This window comes from Marmota marmota, unplaced genomic scaffold (genome assembly GCF_001458135.2).
Source record: "Marmota marmota marmota unplaced genomic scaffold, marMar, whole genome shotgun sequence".
NCBI lineage: Eukaryota > Metazoa > Chordata > Mammalia > Rodentia > Sciuridae > Marmota > Marmota marmota.
The window spans coordinates 33406250-33427608 of NW_026000026.1; the positions used below are offsets into that span (position 1 = coordinate 33406250).

The 21359-nt window shown below is 36.7% G+C and overlaps 1 protein-coding gene across 1 annotated transcript in view; it reads left to right on the forward strand.

The window, feature by feature from the left end:
* The window catches only part of Plcb1 (phospholipase C beta 1), a 727531-nt gene that overhangs the window by 218797 nt on the left and 487375 nt on the right, over nucleotides 1–21359 (forward strand). Inside the window, exon 4 of the mRNA XM_048811856.1 lies at nucleotides 15624–15692. Coding sequence (XP_048667813.1) covers nucleotides 15624–15692 — 69 coding nt within the window. The remainder of the gene's footprint in view (nucleotides 1–15623; nucleotides 15693–21359) is intronic.

Genomic DNA, 21359 nt, shown 5'->3' on the forward strand with positions numbered 1-21359 from the left:
GGCAACTTTTCTGTAACAATTGTTCCATTCTTGAATTTTATCCTCAGCAAATATTTAGCTTGATTTCTTAAGGATTATTAGGTCTTTTCTTTTTTACTCTTTTTAGAATGTTTCCCTCTCAAAAACAGTAATTCTTTTTTTTTGTATTTTTAAGTACAAATAATACTTGTATATATTTATAGGATGCAATGCAAAATTATATGGGTGTGTGTATTGCATTGGCTATGAAATATTTATCCTTATATTGCATATTAATCATCTCTGTGGTCAGAACATTTAAAATCTATTTTTAAACATTTTTTAAATACACAGTGACTCTAATTTCACAGTCTTCCCTGTGTTGGCTTTCAAATCTTCCCTCGTCCCACTATGAATCTCTGAAGTGTTTGTGAAAATGCCTAGAAAAAAAATGTTATTTATATAAAGATTTTTAAAAATCATCTTCATTCATTTTAAGTAATGTTTTGATAAAATGATGGAATGATAATTTTTATTCCTCTTTGGAATATAATTAGATATGTTCCCTTTTGGACAGATTTCTTTTTCTTTTTCTCTTTATCTCTTTTCTTTTCTTTTCTTTTTTTTTTAAGGAAGGGAAGCCAGAATAGGTGGTGTAAAATGAATTGTATCTTTACCAAGAAGAAAGTAAAACACAGTATGAAAATATTTATTTTAGCTTTGAATATGACCAAAAATTAAGTCTGAATTGGAAATTATGAAAACTGATTCTTTTTATAGCTTTTAATTCTTTTTTAGTAAGAAATATTCCTCCTTTAAAATCAGACATTTTTAGATTGTGATGTGACAACACTTTTGAGAAAACTGCACATTCGATTAGCTGGTATGTATCTACATATCTATTTCACAGGAAATGGTCAAAATATTTTAAAATCTGGGTAAAGATAATACAAGGTAAAACAGAGTACAGTGACTAAGAATTCACAGCCCTAAAGAATGCTTGTTTAATGGGTATAGTACTAAAAATCCTGAAACACACAGAAATACATGCAAAGCCAAAGAAAATCATCAATAGAACAATGGAGTTGATTTTTAAAAATAGTATGTGTGTGATTCAAAACAGTTTTAACATATTTTCTATGTTGATTGTTTACACAATAATAGATCATGTTTTTGGAACAGAACCAAGGCAAACTTTTATATGCAAGGGATTTAAGCAAGGACCCCCAGGAGAGAAGAGTGAGCCTGCAGGAAGCAGAACAGCAGAGGGAAGATCCAGACAAGGGGAGACCTTCAGGTGAAGTTCCAGCCTCAGCCTCACCAGCTAAGAGCTCCACAACATAAGTTACACCTGGGAGTTTGTTCTGCCCCAAAGCAGGTTGCTGGGCTTCCCTGCTTTTGAACCTGTCAGTCAACAGCTATGAGCATTCTCAGGGAAGATAGCCTTCCAAGTACATGGTGTCTGCACAGCTGGGTGAAGTGGCTACAGGATGCCAAAGGGAGTCAAGTTGTTAGGAGTAAAGCAAACAGGCTCTGAGAAATAATACCTAACCAATAAAGAGCCAAATAGTGATCCAGTGAGCATCAACTGAGCTTTCTATAGGCACTTCAAGCAAATTTCCTGGATAATTAAAAAAATGACCCTAGATTTAATCTACCTTATATAAATCATTTATAGTTCATGGTATGAATAGCTGGCCTCATTTCTTGTACTTGAATTAGCGTTGAGGTTAATGAACGTTGAGTCAAAAAGAGAGTTTTCTTCTGGTAAACTTACAGAAGCTCACGAGGACCTTGGGGTTGATTTATTGATCAACTCAGTGAATGTTCTGGTCAGGAAGATTCATTAAACATCTTACTCCCTATTAGACTCCCAGATCCATAATGCACAAATTAGCATTGGAAAAATCTCAACTGGATTCTCATCTTGCCAGAAAGGCAAAAGTGATCTTAAGAAGCAAGTCTTTGGAAAGAAAAGAAAAATTGCACATATTATCCACTTAAAATATCTTATTTTGGAAACTAGATTAACTCCCTGCACATTCAGAATGTCATATAAGATGAAAAGTTGATCTGAAGCTTGTGGTTGCTGGAACACAGAGAAAGCCTTAGGAACAGGAAAATTAGTTGTATATTTTGGAATAAATAACTTAAGAAGAAAAATGAGGCTATCTATACAAAGTGGCTACTAAGGTAAGGCGAGGATAAATGCCAATTATGTATGCTTTCAAAATTCAGAAATCACCCCATACCATGACTTAGTGAGTAAAGGAAAAAGAGATGGTTGCCAGCAAAGGGTTGATTTGGAACATCTGGAAATGGGCCAGGTTTGCTTAGAACTTCTCCTTAATTCTGCTTGGCCTCCAAGGGCCCAATTTGGAAATTGCTGCTTTAATTAGTATTGGTGCTTCAGATAAACATACTGGTCTAAAGAAGACCTTTCTTGAACGAATTGATTAGTAGTTCTCTCGTTGTTCATAGAACTCTGATGTAGTTATTTTGTAAATGGATCTAGGTGGCCTGTACAACTATCCCCATATCTTATAACTCCTACTCCTGGTTAATGAATCTTCTTTGTAGGCAGCTTCATCTTTATTTACGATCTAGGGCAGAGGTTCTCAAAGTTCAGATTCCATCTGAATCACACTGAAGCTTATTAAAAAAAAAAAAAAAGCAGATGTGTGAGCCCTACCCCAAATGTTCTGAATCAATGTATCTAGGGTAGCAACAGAGGATTTGCGTTTTTCTCATGTTTCAAGTGATGTTGATGTCATTGGCAAAGGGGCCGCACTTTGAGAACCACTGGAGAAATAAGGGAATTCAAGTCCTCAAAGCAGTAAAGTAGTATATCCAAATATTATATTAAGGTAGGACTGCGGGAATAGGAGCAGCTTGCTCTGCCAGATGAAAACACTTGACTGCCTGTTCAGCCATAGTGAAATAGGTATAGACCAGAGATAGTATCTTAGATGACTCAAAGGGACAATCTGGCTACAATTAAATCATCTGGACTTTTCAAGTGGAAACAGCTTTGTTTTCCTGATGAATCTATATCATTTCCATATTTCTTTTCAAAAGACCTTTTATGGAAATTAGATTCTTTGCTCACCCAAAATATTCATGAAGATGGTTTTCAGCACTTATGAAACTATTTGAAAAATGATGGATGCTATTTCTAGTTAATCTGATTAGTCTAAAATAAGGACTTTTGCTTAGCACAGACAGTAATAGAAAATTGTGAGAATGGATCTTATCATAGTTGAGATCATTTCAATGAAAACGCTAGTCCTTAAAAAACATGGTGTCATCTGTCCTCCAAAGTGTTAATCCCTCCATGACATGGTAGGTAATAAATTAGAATTAGTAAAATAAAATATACTGTTCACAAAGATCTAATATATCCCTGATTTTATCCAACTTTAGAATACATGTAGATATACCACAGCGATTATGGAGGGTTTTTTTCTCAGTTTTTTATAATGTCAACCAAAAAAGGTAAAAGTGACATAATTACTATCATGTTAAATGTCACCTGGATTACATTCATCATTTTGAAAAATTGCCAAAATATATTTTTTATTTTATTTTTCTAGTTTATTCATGTATTCTAATTTGTTATATGTGAGAGTAGAATGCGTTTCCATTCATAGTACACATATAGAGCACAATGTTTCTTGTCTCTGATTGTACACAAAGTAGAGTCACACCATTCGTGTCTTCATTACTGTACTTAAGGTTATGATATCCATCTCATTCCACCATCTTTCCTACCCCCATGTCTTCTCCTTTCCCTTCCCTCCCCTTTCCCTATCTAAAGTTCCTCCATTCCTCCAATGCTCCCCCACCCCCATTGTGGATCAGCATTCATTTACTGAAAATGCCATGATTTTATTCTTTTATAATGCTGAATAATATTCCATTGTGTATATATGCCACATTTCTTTATCCATTCATCTACTGAAGGGCTTCTAGGTTGGTTCTACAATTTAGCTATTATGAATCATGCTGCTATAAACATTGATGTGGCTGTGTCACTGTATTATTTTTTTTTTAACTCTTTGGGTATAAACCTAGGAATGGGATAGCTGAGTCAAATGGTGGTTCCATTTCAAGTTTTCCAAGGAATCTCTATACTGATTTTCCAACTTTCTTAATAAAACTCCCATAGCTCAGGAAATAAAATCAAGAATCCATAAATAAATGGATTCAAACTAAAATGCTGCTTCTTAGCAAAAGAAATAAATAGAGAGCCTACAGAATGGGAGCAAATTTTTACTACACGCACATCAGATACAGCACTAATCTCCAGGATATATAAAGAGAACTCTAAAATCTTAACCCCCCAAATAAACAAATAACTCAATCAATAAATGGGCCAATGAGCCAAAATATATTTTTTAATATAATGTGTTCCAGGATCTACGAAGCATGTATGGCAGTATTCCCTCTCAGAGTCATAGATACATCCCTTTAGCCTATAAATGGTCAGGTTTTATTAATTTTATGTCTTAATAAAGTTTTGGTAGTGAGGATATAGTTTATGTTTTGCTGCATTTAACATATATGAGTATATAAAAATTCCTCAGGTTTCTAAAAAAAGAAATAAGGAGAAAATTTGGCCATTGAACAATGCGGGTCTAAATTATCCCACCTGCTAATTTACAAAGAACACACTTCGTAAATAAGTGCTGTTATATTTCACATTGCTTGTGCCGACATAGCCTCTGAAAAGTAGTGTTTCATTCTTCTTATTTATTATTTTATTTTTTGTCCATGAACAAAGACTGAAGTGGGTTTTCTTTTCCTTTTAATTGCTCAATACTCCTGGTGCATTATCAGTATTGAAAAATAATTTAAGAAAAAAATTAATTTGCAGATATATGGATTCTTTTTTTGACCTGTACCCCATCTCAGTGATCTTGGGCAATTGAAATATTTGCTCTGGGACTTGGCTTCTTCATTTGTGATCTGTTTCAGCTTTATAAGGCTTGGATTCTGTTATTGTAATTGTTTCTAGATGGTTGTATTCGATAATGGTGATGGCATTGCAATCAGTTGTGTGCTTGGTAGGTTCTCAAGATATGTAAATTCATCCACATTCCTTTTTTTAATTAAATGCATTAGAACTTAAAAATAATGGAAGTAGTGTATTAGTCAACTATTGCTTAAATACAAATTACTACAAACTTGGTAGCTTAAAACAGCAAACATTTATTATGTTACAGAGGGTCATAGTCTCATCTTCTTAGGGTTTCTTAAATTTGCAATGAAATTGTCTTTGGGATTGTGTGCTTACCTGGTGTTTTAGTTTATGAGAGATTTCAGATCCTTGCTGGAATTCACTTCCATGAATTCTAGGGCTGAGACTCTTATCACATACAGACCTTCTTTTTGTTGTTGTTGTTGTTTTGCTTTGTTTTTGTTTTTGGTAGTGGGTAGTGACCCCAAGGGTGCTTTACTACTGAAAGACATCCCCAGTTTTTGTTTTGTTTTGTTTTTTAAATCTTGAGACAGGGTTGTCTAGGGCCTCACTGGGTTGCTGAGATTTTTTTATTATTATTATTGGTCGTTCAAAACATTACACAGCTCTTGACATATCATATTTCATACATTTGATTCAAGTGGATTATGAACTCCCATTTTTACCCCGTATACAGATTGCAGAATCACTGTGAACTTGTGATCCTTCTGCCTCAGCCTCAAAAGTTACTGAGATGATAGACATATACCACAGAAGACTCAGGCCTTCCTTTTCTTAAATAGTATACTATAAATCTATCAGATTAGCGTCTTTGCTGCTTCTAGGTCCTTTTCACAAAGACTTACTCAGGATGTGTCTCTCTTGGTTACCTGAAAAATCATTTCCCATTTGCTATATTACCTAACATAATCATAGGACCCATAGCCCATCACCTCTGCCATATGATGTTAGTTGGAAACAAGTTGCAGATCCTGTTTATGTTCAAAGGGAGAGGATTACACAGAGGTACAGATACATTAGGGCAGGAAGAATCTTGGCCATGTTACAATTCTGCCCAGTACAGGTGTGTTTGTAGGTTTTCATCACTGTGACTAAAATACCTGACAATTTTTGAAGCTGGAAAAAGTTTATTTTGGGATCATGGTTTCAGAGGTTCAGTCCATGATTAGCCAACTGCATTGATCTGGGCCTGAGGTGAGACAGAACATCATGATGGGAAGGCATGGCAGAGAAATAGTAGCCAGGAAGCTGAGAGAGGGAGGATGTACTTCCTCCAGCCACACCCCACCTGCCTACAGATACCACCCAATACAATAGTCCTTTCAAGTTATTAACCCATCAAATTGGTTAATCCACTGAAGAGGTTACATTTCTCATCATCTAATCATTTCATTTCTAAAAATTATTACAGGAGCTTTTGGAGGATACCTTACATCTAAAATGTACCATCTTGCCCCTGAGCCCCAAAAGATCATATCCACCTCACAATGAAAGATGCATTTAGTTTATTTTTAAGATTTCCCATAGAATTAGCAGTTCCAGCAATTCCCAAAAGTCCAAATTCAGTTTCTTCTGTGACTTAAGGCAAATTCTTTGTTGTGAACCCTTGTGAGACCAAAAGAAGGTTAAATCTACCCAATATACAATGATACAGAGTAAACTTTTCTATTCCAATGGGGAGAAACAGGCAAAGAAAGAAGGAATAGGACCAAATTAAGACCAAAGCCCAGTTAGCTAAATATTAAGTTCTTTAGCTCCTGGGATCCTGTGCACATAGTGGCAAGAGTTGATCTTCAAAAGTCTTGTGAAGCCCCACCTCTTGCTGGTTGCAACCCACATGGTCACTCTCTTAGACTAGCTCTTTTCATAGCCAGTAGCTTTCCTTAGCAGAAATTCCACCTCACTGGCATCTTTAAATCGCAGAGCTCTCCTCTCTTTCTCAAGCCTTTATGTATTTCCTTCTCAGAGGCTTCCTGAAGGGATTCTGACCCTGGTACATTTTGCATGACCTCCCAAGACTTCCTTTGAAATCTTGTAGGGAGGTCTCCATAACCTCTTAACTCCAGCATCCTACTTTCCTGCAGAACCAGAACCACATGGATGATGCCAAAGTCTGCCACCAGCTTGAACAGGAGTTGGATCCCTTTGGAGCAGAGTTTCAGTGACCTCTGTACCTGGGGAGCTGAACATGATGAAACAAATCCTGGGGAACCAACTTTCTAGGCTCCCCTGAGTGAGCAGGGTATCCCCAAGTTCTCTTAAAATAATTTTTACTTGTACATTTCTAAGACTGCAAAGGGTATGCTCTTGCAAATTCCTGAGATGGCCTCAAGACACCTTTCCTATTTTCTCTATGCATAGTACTCAACAAATTCTCCTCCTCCTCCTCCTCCTCCTCCTCCTCTTCCTTCTCAGGATTAAACCCAGGCAGCTTAACCACTGAGTCAAATCTTGAGATCTTTTTTTCCTTTTAATGTTTTGTTGAGAGACAGGATCTTGATGTGTTTCTTGGTACCTTGCTATGTTGAAGAGGCTGTCTTTGAACTTGTGATCCTCCTGCTAAACTTCTCTTTAATGACAATAATCTCTACAACTTCCTTGGTCTTCACTTTTCTTGCCAAACTGCAAAATTTTCAAATCTATTCTCTCCACCTTTTCTACTGATTATCACAGTAAAATTGGCTAAAAGTTGTCAGTAATATCCATGCCACTGCCTGAATGATGTGTTGCCTTGAAATTCCCTTCACCAGATTAACAAATTCAACCTCACACAATGTCTCAGGACATGGGGAAAATGCAGACAACTTCTTTGCCAGAATGTAACATGAATGTCAATAGTCAAATTTCTGATAGAGTCCTCATTCCTTTCTGAAACCTAATGAGCACAGTCTTTACTGTCCATATTCCTGTCAGCATTATGGTCTGAGCTACCACTGGAATCATCCATTACACTCTGTTCAAAACACTCTAAGGCATTTTAGCATGTATCTCTAAACATTTCCAAACTCTTCTCACAAAGATTTCTAAACCACGTGGTCTGGTTAATCACAGCACCAACATCACTTCTTTGTACCAGTTTCTGTGACAGTCATGTTTTTGTCACTTGACCAAAACACCTGACAAGAACAATTTAAAGGAGGGATGGAAGCATGGCATAAGAATCTTCTGGTTTACCTTCTACCTCCTGGACTGCTTCCTTTCTGAATCCTTACAGTTCATCCTTTTTCACTCCAGATATCTAAAAGGCCACTAAGTATTTATTAGCCATTTAACTTCGTAACTACATCACATCTTCTTACCCCTGAGTTCTGTATTCTCAGATTCAGAAAACTGCAGATCAAAAATATTAGTAAGGAAAGGGACTGTTTCCATACTGAACAGGTACATTACTTTTTTCTTGCCATTATTCCATAGACAATACAATATAGCACCTGTTTACATAACATTTACATTATATTAAGTGTTTTAATGAAACTAGAGATGACTTGCAGTATGTGGAAGGTTGCATGCAAATACTGTGCCATTTACATAAGGGACTTGAGCATTCATAGGCTTTGTAATCCATAGGGTTCCTGGAACCAAACTCACAAGGATACTGAGGGAAACCTGTATATATTCTGATATCAAAGTTTGATTGAAGATCTGGTCATGCCAACCTCCTGCTCAAAATACTACAACAACTTTGATTGCTTGTTGAATACATGCAAAAATCCTTAAATTGGCCATAATGCCCTATATGTCTAGATATCAGTGAGACTGTCTACTCTAGTATGCTGTTCTTTGTTATAGTATCCTGTTTCTTTTTTTTCCCAGGGCCTTCACAGAAGACTCTTTTCTCTTCCTGAGTACTTCTGCCCCTTTTACTGCTTCTTTCATGAATCAACTCTGTCATGACTTTCTCAGAGAGATCTCTTTGCCTAGGGCTACTGCTGCAGAACCTGGTACCCAACTCTAAGTACTCGCCCTTTTATAAATTGACACTTGCTGAAGCCATCTCCAAATTGCAATTTTTCTATTCTGTGAGTCCCCTTATTGGGTTTCTTTTTACTCATCATTATATCCCCATTTCTTAACTTAGTGTCTGCTACATTATAGGTGCTCAGTAAAAATTCATTAAAAAATAGAATAGTGAGGTTTTTCAAGTCCTTAAGTTTTCCACAAACCACATCTGGCCTTTAGATGTTATCTGAATCGTCAGTATAGTTGCCTTCTATTTCTCTAAGCCTCACTGTCTTTTCTGATCTCTGTTTTTTACCCAGTTGACTCATAAAATTTGTACCTGGCTGAGATACCTCTGTGAATTAAAAAATGCATTCAGAAATACTGCCTGGTTTTCTAATCCAGTTTCATCTTGGATATTGATCTTGACACTTGAAGAATGCACAAACTCTGGACCTTGGTGAATTTCTTATATTTGTAGGAAGCATGATGGCAAAATGAAGGAAGAAAGCAAAGAAAAATGACAAATACCCTCCACATTTTCTGCCACACTTGTCATGTACTTACCAATGCCATCAGGATAATGAATTTTGAAATAGGTCCAGAGATACATTTCAGACACAAGTAAAAAGGAAGATAATATACAAAAGCATTGGAAACCCCCACACCCTCTATATTCATTTTTTTCTATTAAATTTAAGAGAATATGAGAATCTGATAAGTACAAGATGTGTTGGCCAACTTTATATGTCCTAGGTTGCTTGTAACAGTAGATATCTAGTTGATTTTCTGAGTAAAGGTGGAATTGACTGATGTTTTTTACATTATGTTCTTCCTAGAGCCAAAGGCAGCAAATACTGTCCTCAGTAGGGTGTCATTCTTTCTGTAAACCAGGACAGAATACACCCTCTGTGCTGGACTTCTTGTTAAGCATTATACCAATGGAGATGAAAAAGCAAGTTCATTTTGTCAAGAGAGTCACAAACAAGTCCAAAGACCCTATGTCAAGATACCGTACAGTACAACCCATAACACATGACCTATCTTGTGCTTTCTTTCCATGCCAAATGTTAGTCTAATTTTGTATTTAATTGAAAACATAAAAGTGAAATCAGTTTTCACGGGAAGGTGCTTCTCTTATTTAGGTTTCAAGTTTTTAAGAAATATCTTTCCAGTACTAGGTTTTCAAACACTTTTTATTTTGTTCATTTGTATTCGACATTTTTCTTCTAGATGCTTTATCTGCCAGCTTTTGCCATTTCCAGTAGGATCTTTTACTTTCACTTGGGATGGGAAATGTTGCAAGCATAAGGATTCATGTGAATGCATTGTTCCCTGCGTGCTGAATGGAGATCTTAGTTTAATATCTCAGTTGATTAAGCAGCAGCTCAATAAGGAAGATGTTGCTGGCATCTGCATCTGTGTTTGACAGATAAGGATACCAGGCGAACACAAACATCTGCAGTAATTTGCTTAATATTGCATTGATGACAAGTGATAATGCCAAGCAAGAACTTAGATTTTTCTGCCTCCTAGCTTTAAGAAATTTGCATTATATTAACTTAAGCGTGTTTAAATAAAAGAGATCCAGATGTGTCACCTTTTTTTTGTTCTCTGCTCTGTTGTATTGATGACTGGTGCATCTCATTTCCATTGGTGTTACTTATGCTAAGACTTCATCATAGGTTGTGGATAAAAGACAAAAAAAAAAAAAAAACATGCATAGGGAACAAAGGAAACAGGAGACCAGGTAGAAGACAAGGCAGAGATTTTTTTTTTTTTTAAGAGCTATACTGTTTAGATTTTGTACCTCCTCAAAAACAGAATAAAGGAACAAAGCATTTAGTTTAAGTCCATCTGCTTCTTTTAAAATTAAAACCCCTTCATTAAAGGGCTCTAAAATAGGGTTTTTAACTTGTGCTTTGTACGGATATTTGGCAGTCAAAAATATATCAATGTATTCCACTTGTGGTAAATCGAGGTTGAACAACTTAATGAATACACCACATGTAGAGGTATACATAATCACACACACCACACCACACACACCCAACCATTAATATCTTCTGTGTGAAAAGCTCATGACTGTAATTGCTGCTGTGATTATATATTATGTGAACTTGAAGCACGTTATTATATTGGGTGACTAATGGAATTTGGTAACAATGCACAGAAATTTGTATTCTGGAAAGAGTTGAGTTTTAAATTGTATTCTTTCCTGAGTTTGCAGTGGATTTCATGGCTCATCTACCTCACAGTAAGTTTGAGGCTGATGGATTGAAATTTTTCTGCTGAATGGTAAACATCAGAGACCATTCAGTTTTCCCTTAGCTTGCAAGAATCAGTTTTCTCATCATTCATTCAAAATTTAAAAATAACACACAATCCTCAAAAACCTTTGATCACTGTTAATTTACTTTTATCCATTCTTACAAAGGGAGAAAGCACAATAGTCCAGTACATGCATTAGGGATCCTGGAAGTATGATTCCCAATTTTTGCAGGTATCATTGTGAGCCTGAAATAAAGGGGTCTGTTACTGCATTTTTCCTTTACTCCTCCAAGCAAGTCACATGACTGTGTACTCAGATCCCTTTTTGGCTGTTGGATGGGCTTAGAGGTTAAAGAAAACCAATTTTCTCCTTCAACTTTTTAAAGACATTTTTAATGTTATGAATAATAGTACAAACGATAAGTAGTAGTTCCTGTCAACATAAAACAATTTCAATGATTGCTTGAATTTCTTAACACTTAAAGACTTGTAGAGAATAAAATTTAATACAAAGAAAAATTTTTAAATAGAAGTTGATGGCATTTTTCTTCAGTTAAATCCAGGCCTAGATTGTTCAAGATCAGGCACACTTTTACATGCAATAGATGTAATATTTTTGACAGTTCCATGTAGAAAGAAATGACAGTTACAGATTCTTCACGTAATGTATAAATACTGTATAGTGTTATCAATCATGTTAACCTAAAAGCCTTATAGCAACAGCCTATGTGTGTGTATCTATCAGTACTTCTCAAAGTGTGGTCCTTGGACAAACAGCATCAGCATTACTGGAAGTTTATTAGAGACAGAGATTCTCAAGTCTGCTGCACACTTACTGAACCAAAACTCTGATGAGAGGTATCCAGCTAATCTATGTTATAGCAACCTTCCAGAAGACTACGTTTTAAGAGCCACTACTTTGGAAGGTGTTATCATCCTCATTTAGTTGATTATACAATTGATGCCCGGCATGAGAAAATGGTTGGCTGAAGACATGACAATTAATTTCAGGGCCCTTACTTATGCTTATGTTTCCTGTTTGTGTATCAGGTGATCCCCCGCTCTTAAGAAAGGAGCAAAATAGGGTTGGGAGGGGAAGGGAGGGGGCAGGGGGTTAACAAGGATGGTGGAATGTGATGGACATCCTTATCCAAAGTACATGTTCAAAGACACGAATTGGTGTGAACATACTTTATATACAATCAGAGATATGAAAAATTGTGCTCTATATGTGTAACAAGAATTGTAATGCATTCTGCTGTCATTTATTTTTAAAAAATCAATAAAAAAGGAAAGGAGCAAAGTAGTAGTGAATTTTGCAAAGCTAGAAAACAGTAACTCTTAAATGAACTAAGAAAGGGACCATTTCACCATTTTATAATAATGAAAGTGGGTAGTTAAAACTATTAAGGAAAGAAAATTAGCCTAGAAAAAGTTTCAGTGACACAAATAACATTGTTGTGGTCCTGTGCATTGAGTTCTTCATTTTCCTCTTAGGGGAGGAGAGAAAAAGATGTAGTTAAGCCTCAGAGGGGTGGCTGTTGCATGTTAATAGAAGGAAGAGATACTATTTTAATGATCACTTTCTCACCAAATGAGTCCATGAAGAGTTTTTCCACCTGGGTCTTTCCCATGCCACATTACCCACATCGATGATGCCCTGCAGTGGTTTTCCAGTACATGCAATTTTACACACACGGGTGAGAGAAATTTCTTAGTCCTCTGGTGTCAGAATGAATCCCTAGGGTAGATGGCGTTAACTACCCTTGGTGGCTTGGGAATGGAATGCTTCCTTGGAGCTGAAAGTAGAAAACAGTGTTCATTATCGGTAATATAAAAGTCTATCTAATGCTGCTTGCTACGATGTAGGTTCTTTGTGAACTCAATTTGGGCTTTGTGTATATTATCAAACAAGTAACACTTCAGTCTGTAGTTTGTTCAGCTGGGAGGAACTTCCTTGAATAGAACCAAACATAAATACCATTGCTTTATGATAAGCGGGACAGTCACATTAGGTCCACTAAATCTGAAGGTGATCCCTAGTGTACATCCCAAGTGGGCCGGGGTTTTCTGTACATAGCTCCTTGCTCTGTGCATTTGCACCTACCTTTTATTCTTTCTGAAAACACCTGTCACCCTCTCCCCCATGCAAATTTATAAGACTGACAAACTCCTGAAGGATCTTATCCTGTGGATTGGCTGAAAGGATGCCATAGCTTTCTATAGCCTATTTCTATGCATTTTCAAAGATTTTATCTTTGCATTTTGTCACTTAATCCTTAGTACTGTAGCCTGACACATTGTTGACACGTAATTCATAATGCTTGAGTGACTTAAAGACTGCCATTTGCACTTAGATAAACATCTTAGACCAACGTTTCCAAAATGCACTATCATTTTGTCCAAAATTGCAAGTCCCAGTGAGGAAGATAGAAATCCCATCACTGTTTTTCATTCCTCTCTGGACTTCTGTTCCATTCTACACCATATTGCCTTTCTCATCTCTCTTCATATTATGTATCTTCATCTTGTCTCCTAGATTTCCACTCAGTTCCACCTTTTAGATTAAACTGAATCAGGTCGGTTCCCTTTCTGTTTCCTCTCTTCCAGCATATGGATTGGTTGTTGTTGCTGTGGAGATGAAGAAACTTGAGCCAGATGCTCAACTTCCTCAAGGCTGATTTTCCCATCCTGTCTCCATAAAGAGCTTTATAATGCATTTGCCTAGGGGAAGCATGGAATTCCAGGTTGATACTGTTGTTATCTAACACTGATCAGGTCCCTTCAATATAGTGGATGAAATGGCCTTGGAGAAAACAGTAGCACTTTAGATCTATCTTGCAAGGTTCTTACCTGGTTTCCACCTATCATACCACAGGGCTTGGAAGGGCTTCCACAGGGCCATACACAGTGTGAAATGGGCTATGGAATCCTCTAAAATGGGGAAAAGAAGCCTTTCAAAATTGGGGTGAGCACGAGAAGAGACCCAATGTTTTACAGCTTCCTTTATTCCTCAGAAGTGTTCTGTTAGACTTGCTGTGTGGGTTGGCATTTCAGGGTAGGGACTCTACCTGTGATTTGACCCCTATTTCATTGCAGCCTTAGGAAAATTATCAGACCATTTTCACCAGACTTGTTTTGGAATTGGTGGTAGCTATTTGAAAAAGCTGCCTGGGAACACAGTGGGCAGGCACTTGGGGATCTTCTTGCAGTCTAGGAGAAGTCAGACATTCCTGTCCTGAGGGACCGTCAGTTAGCCACTGAAAAATGACATAGGTTGGACATCTGGAATCTCTTTAAGACAAGTCTATTCATGGCACCCCAGTCCTGTCTGGCGAGTGGCAGAGTCCATTGTATAACTTTATGACATGTATGTCACAAACATCATGGCTCAGTGTCCTTAGCTGAACTTTCAGGGTTTCCCACCCCCTGACATCATCTGCATGACTTCTCTTTGCATGTTCAATACTCCACCCAAATGGAATACTGAATGACCCCCATGTGAATCCCCTCCCATACCGCCACTGTGTCTGGGGTGTTGTTCTTCTTTACTCCTGTGTGCCTCTTGATCTTCTTCTCTCTACTCCCTTTCCCTTCAATGTTCTACAAGTGTCTGAAGACCATGAGCATCTCAAGATTCAGCCCAAGCCTCTAGTCCATTCTTGTTTGGGTTATTGTGAACCCTGCACCTGGGATGAGCTCTCTGCCTCCCCACTTCTCTTCTCCAAGCTTAATGACCCCTCCATGGAGTTTTCTTCCAGCCTCTAGGGGGCAGACTCTTTTTTCTCTGTTGACCTCCCACAGCAGTTAACAGAATTTGACTTTAAAGCACCCTCTCTTGTCTTACTCATCTACATTTATTTACCTCCCTACTTGATGGTGATCCAGGGAAGCAATCACATCTTATGTATCTTATGCTGAGAGTAACTTCCGTATTGGAGATGTTTAATAATGGAAAATGCACAAAAGAAAAATATAGGGTCATGAGGTTTATGTACAAAATGCTGGGGTTGCAGGAGGCAGATCCATATCTTTACCTTGGCTGGATGAGCTAGTAGTAATACCTGTGAGCTTCCATCCTCCTCCCTAATCCTCCATCCCTGCTGACATTTCCTTGTGTCTTTGCCTGTATTCTGTGACTCCCAGGATTATTTTCAACAGTGGAACAAAAAGGACTGACTCCTCTTGATTTAGGAATGGCTTGGAGGATAAATTGGGGACTCAAACCATGCACTTTATGCTTTCCAGATGTGTTACAATATATGTTAAACTGAACAGTTAGCAGTTAGCCATCTTTTTGTTTCCATCCTATTTCAGCTGAGAAGTGATAAAAGAGGGGAAAATAGCCTAACTGCAGAGAAATGTTCAGGCAAGTCTCAAGACAATATTATTTTTTTAAAGGGATGTCAGTGACATAAAACAAAGAAAAAATATCTGTGTGGTTGCTTAACAATTTCACATTTTTGCCTTCCAGGAGACGGAGCTGTTAGATCTCAGCCTTGTCAAGGATGCCAGGTGTGGGAAGCATGCCAAAGCTCCCAAGGTAGGAAGTGGAGCATTGTTCATGTACCAGCTGCGGCCTTATTTATCTGTGTCATGATATCAATTAATTTCCCCAATTAAAAGTTTCTTTGTTGTAGCTATTGCAAGATACAACAGCCAGTGTGCCCTAAACACTTCCACTTTCATTAAAATATGAATGAACATATGGGCAGTGCAACCTTGGGGCTTGCTTCAAGCCCTGGACTTTATTTTTGTTTGAGGAAAAAATATAACAATGCCAAAGTTACAGGTTAAGCATTCGTAATCAGAAAATCTGAAATTGGAATAATAAATCTAAATATGAAAATCTGCAATCTCTGGAGCACCAATGCAGTCCATGCCATAAGTAGAAAATTCCACACCTGACCTCATGTGATAACGGATCACAATCAAAATTTGGGTGCACTAAAAATATTGTATAAAATTACTTTCAGGTTGTGTGTAAGCTGTATTTGAAACATAGATGAATTTTGTGTTTAAATTTGGGTCTCATCCTCAAGGGTCCTTATTATGTATATGCAAATATTCAAAAATCTGAAAAAAAAATCTGAAACCCTGTGTTTCCCAATCATTTCAGACAATGGATACTTAACCTGTACTGGTTAATTCTAAGTGGTTAATGTGTGCCTGAAATAATTTTTAAAAATATCCTTGAAACTTATAACATTTAGATGTGATGAATGGAAATTCTACATAACTAGAACATTCTACAATTAAAATAATTCCACCCATGAGACCAAAAAGATGTAAATTCTTAATTCTGAAAATGTTACTGGAGAAGACCAGCATACTTTGGGATCAGTTGTGTGGGATGACATTTGTTTTGGCATGAAAAACTTGCTGAGAAATAATCAAGGAAGTGTTTTCAGTTCATTTATATTTGGAAGATTATTTTAAACTGTTGGATGAAGAAAATATATGTTTTTTTTTAAACTTAGATTATTTGGTAAGGAATAGTAGCAGGATGTGTTGACTCACCATCAAAGTCAAAAACTATTCTTTATCATATTTAAAACTTAGTGCTTTTGAATACTTCATTTTTAGCAGAAAGAGTATTAGCAAAAATAGTAGTACAGTTTCCATTTAGGAGCCCAGAGCTTCTCTGTCTATTTGATATAAAGCTAGAGATTTCCATATGGTTGTGGAGGTGCAGACCTTTAATTCCAGCTATTGGAGGATTGCAAGTTCAAGGTCAGCATGGGCAACTTAAACACTTTCTGATCCTGTCACTAAGTGAAATAAGCAAGGCTCAGAAAATCAAGCGTCGAATGTTTTCTGTCATATGTGGAAGCTAGAGTAAAATAAGGGGAAAAAATGTGGAGAGAATCACATGACAATATTAGGGAGATCAGTGAAGCCGAGGACAGAGATTGAGAGGGAGGGAAGAATGACCTGAAAAGGGAGGGATTGTGGAATGAAATTGACCAAATTATGCCGTGTGTGTGTGTGTGTGTGTGTGTATAGATCATAGCAAATTCTTTTTTATATGTGTGTATATATGTATATATGTGTGTATATGTGTATATATGTGTGTGTATACATATAAATATATGAATATATATATTCATATATTTATGAATATATATATATATATACACATCTGTGTGTGTGTGTGTATACACACAGATAGATATATATGGAAGACCATAAAGTAGATGAAGGAGAACATGGAGAAGGAAGGAGAGGAAAGAGGAAGGGACTGAAATAGAGCAAATTATATTCCATGCATATATGAATATGTCAAAATGAAACCCACTATTATGTATAACTATAATGCACTTATAAAAAATGTTTTTTAAGGACTGGAATGTAGCTCTGTGGCAGAATGCTTGCCTAGCCTAACATGTTCAAGGTCCTGGATTCAATCCCCAGCCCTGAAAAAAAAAATGATGACTTTCTTTTTGAGAATTTTCCTACAACTTTTGTCTTATCTCTTAAAAGTCAAAATTAGTTTCTTTAACATCCAGGATGACTGATTGCTTCAGATTTGCAGGGGGAAATAAAAAATTACTCCTGTGATGTCTCTCTTTAGAGATATAAAAATGCCTTAGAGCAAATGCAGAGATGAAAGTTTGGAGCTGAAAGGGTTAAAGTGGCTCAGTTTAAAATGTGAAAAATGAAAGTTGTAGAAAGAAAAATCAAAACTGTTTTCCTTCAGAAGGCTTCTAAAAGTATTTAGAGTGAAACTAGCTCATTATGTGCATCCATCTCCTAGTAATAGGGAATTTCAATACCTTTGATCTTTCAATTCTATCGAGTTTATCATAATTAATACTTTGTTGATGATTGAAAATTGTTCACAGTTTTTAGCATAGAAAGAATCTATACTTTTCCTCTTCTCCCAACAACATGTCAGCCAACTTTTATATAAGCCTGTTAGTTCCAACAACTACAGTGTATCAATAACAAAGCTCTGAAGTTGGTCTTCTAATGCAAGCTTATTAGCCTAACTTGAGATTTCAGTATCAACATTGGCTAAAGACAGTTGTCTGAAGAACATCAGAGCCTTCTTTGTCTCAGGCATCAGGAGTCAAAGTCAATTGTATTGGCACATGGAGAGTTCCATGCTGGAATCTGTCTCTCTTATTGCAGTTCACAGCTAGCTTATTAGTTAAGTGTTTCATTTATGGATGCAGTTTGATAAATGTCTATTGAATGTTGATAAATGAACAGAAGTAGCATCTGTGCTCTGATAATCTGATAAACCATTATTAGATCCTAAAATATTTCTCTCCATGATATACTTTTAACACCCAGAATACCCTGGCTTTGGTGTTTCAGTTAACGCTTTCTTTGAGGGGGGAGGGGGAAGTGCTTCCTCTGTGCATTATACCTGCCTATGGCTTTCTTACTTTCCTCCTCCTTTCTGGTGTTTAAGAGCCTCACTCTAACATTTTCAGAGCCTGGTTCTGTTGAATATTACCCTTGTGGCTTTGCTGAGCATCAGACTTCTTCCTCATAGGACCAATGATGATGATAATAATAAGTTCTTTATATGATTGCTATAAGGAACAAATGAAATAATTCATTAACAAATCTCTCGCACAGGAGTTCTCAAATTTAATTGCTCATGGAATCACCTGAGAAACTTTAAAAGCTTCTGTTGCCTGTTTCCCACTTCCAAAGTACCACATTAATCTAACTGATACAGATGGGGCATGGATATCAGGGTTTTAGAAAACAAATTTGCAGCAAAATTTGAGCATCCCTACTTAAATTATGGTAGTATTTAATAACCACTCACTAAAAACTCAGTACTAGCAACTATTGTTGATATGGTCATTGTTTTATTTGTTTCTTTTTCTGTGTTGGGGATGGAGTGCAGGGCCTCATACTTTCTAAGCAAGTGCTCTACCACTGAACTATCCCCTCTCAGCCCCACATCATTATTTTGTTATTATCATTAAAATTTTCAGGTTTGATTTGCAGTAAGTGGATTTTTGTTTCATTCACCCAAGTTAGAAAAGTTTATATTATGGGGCTGAAAGGGGCTATGTCCATTAATAGACAACACAAAGACGATTATAAGAATATTAGTTTAAAACTCTTTAACTTGACAGCCAGACAGTGGTGCATAACCTCTGATCCCTCAACTCCTGGAGGCTGAGGTAGAAGAATCACAGATTCAAGATCCACCTGGGAACTTAGACCCTAAATCGAATAAAATATAAATTAAAAGGGCTGGGGCTATAACTTAGAGGGAGAATGCTCTTTGGTTTGATCCCCAGTACTGCAGAATAAATGAATAGAAATCTTTAAGTTGACAATTTGAATTCAAACTGGATAAATAACAACATAATTTATTTAAAATATTTGAAAAGTGTTGCAAATTTCAATGCAAGTGGTGGGTTCCAGGAAAGTCTCATTCAGCTCTTCAATTAATGTCACTAGGGACTAGGCACCTTCTTTTTTTTTTTCTCGAAAGTCTGGCTTCCAGTGTTCTGGAAGAGGCCCCTTTTTCATTCTCTGGTACCCCTTGGTGATTGCCCCCTGCAAATCGCCCTTGGTAGCTCCTGACTTGACAGCAGTTCCATGGGGTGTGGGCTAGAAGAGAGACTAGCTGTCCAAGAGCCTTCCAGAATGATTACAGTAGAACACCTTGTCAGAGAAGACATGGTGGAGGAGGACGGCTAAATAAGATACCATTAAGATAGTTGGAACAAAAGCAGCAGAACAGTGAAAAATTAAAAGTGACCCACTTGAATCAAAGTGTGAAATATGATATATCAAGAACTATGTAATGTTTTGAACAGCCAACAATAAAAAATTAAAAAATAAAAAAAATAAAAATTAAAAGTGTAAAGATATCAATATAGAGTGAGCAAATCTTGGAAACTTAGGACAAACAGGCAGTGTAACAGGAAGACAGATTGAGTGCAAGACTTTCTCCAGAAGCTTCCAAACCACAAAGGAAGGAAAAAAACATTTGTGGAACATGTATCAAAATACCCAGGCACCCTGCAAATATTTATCTATGTATTCATATTATTTTGTTTTTCACAGCATCTCATTACATAAAAATCCAACATCTCTTTGAAAATGAACTGTTTTCTATGCCTGCTGTGATTTGAAATAGCATTTATAGGAAATGGAAAAGGCTTCCACACGCTGCCTTGTTAATAAATTTAAATGTTGACTCTCGATACAATGCATAGCATTCCAAATCTGCTTTTCTATATGTAGCCTTCGTTCAAGTTGCTAGCTTTTAAATTTCTCACGGGAGAGACATTGGGAGATTAAAAAAAAAAAATCAAATGTAAAAACCAGAGGAAAACAAATTTGAATCCTTTGAAATCTAAAATGTATTTATATTTTCATTCTTGGTGTCTTCTTCCAACTCTCCATGGTTTATGTAGTACATGTAAGGACAACGTGCTGAGGTTGATACATCTTGTCTGTGCTATACACTTGTGCTCCCTAGATTGTCATTTCAAAGGGATCTTCCTTTTTTAAAAGAGTGTTTATCACTGTGCCTTCTCATCTATTAGTAGTTCTTGACCCAACAGATCAATTTAGTAGCACATGTGTAGCATTCATAAAATGAAGCAGACCTGACTAGAATTAAAAAACAAAAAAACAGAATCTTGTGCAAGAGTAACTGGGTTTCTGAAATTTTGCTCATGGTCATGAATCCATATTCTGGATTACAATACAAAGCATATATATTTGTTTTACTGTGTGCCAAATGAGAAAGACTTCAAAGATGCAAATGAAAAGAGATGATTTCTTCATCTTCTGCATTCTTAGGATGTACTTTTCTGTAGGTGTACTGAAAAGTGGATGAACTAGGAAAATGGAGATGTAGGTGCAGATACCACCTCTGCCATTAATGAGCTCAAAGAAGTTGTATTTTCTGCCTGGTCCTTTATTTCGTCCTCTGTGAAATGGGAGTACAGGCTGCATGCCTGGTTTTCGGTGTATAATTCCTGTTAGCCTTTTGATTCCAAATTTTAAATCAGAAAGTGAATCAAGCCAAAACTCTTCCTCTTCTAAAAGTGATGTGGAACAAGTTGAAATGACCTAAAACTTCTTATCTTGGTCATGGCAAATCAGATGAACTAAAAAACAAAAACAAAGCAAATAAAATCAGGTCACAATCGAACCAAAGTAAGATGCTATGCACACAAAAAGGAAGAAAAACATGTCATACTTTGCACATAGCTTTTTG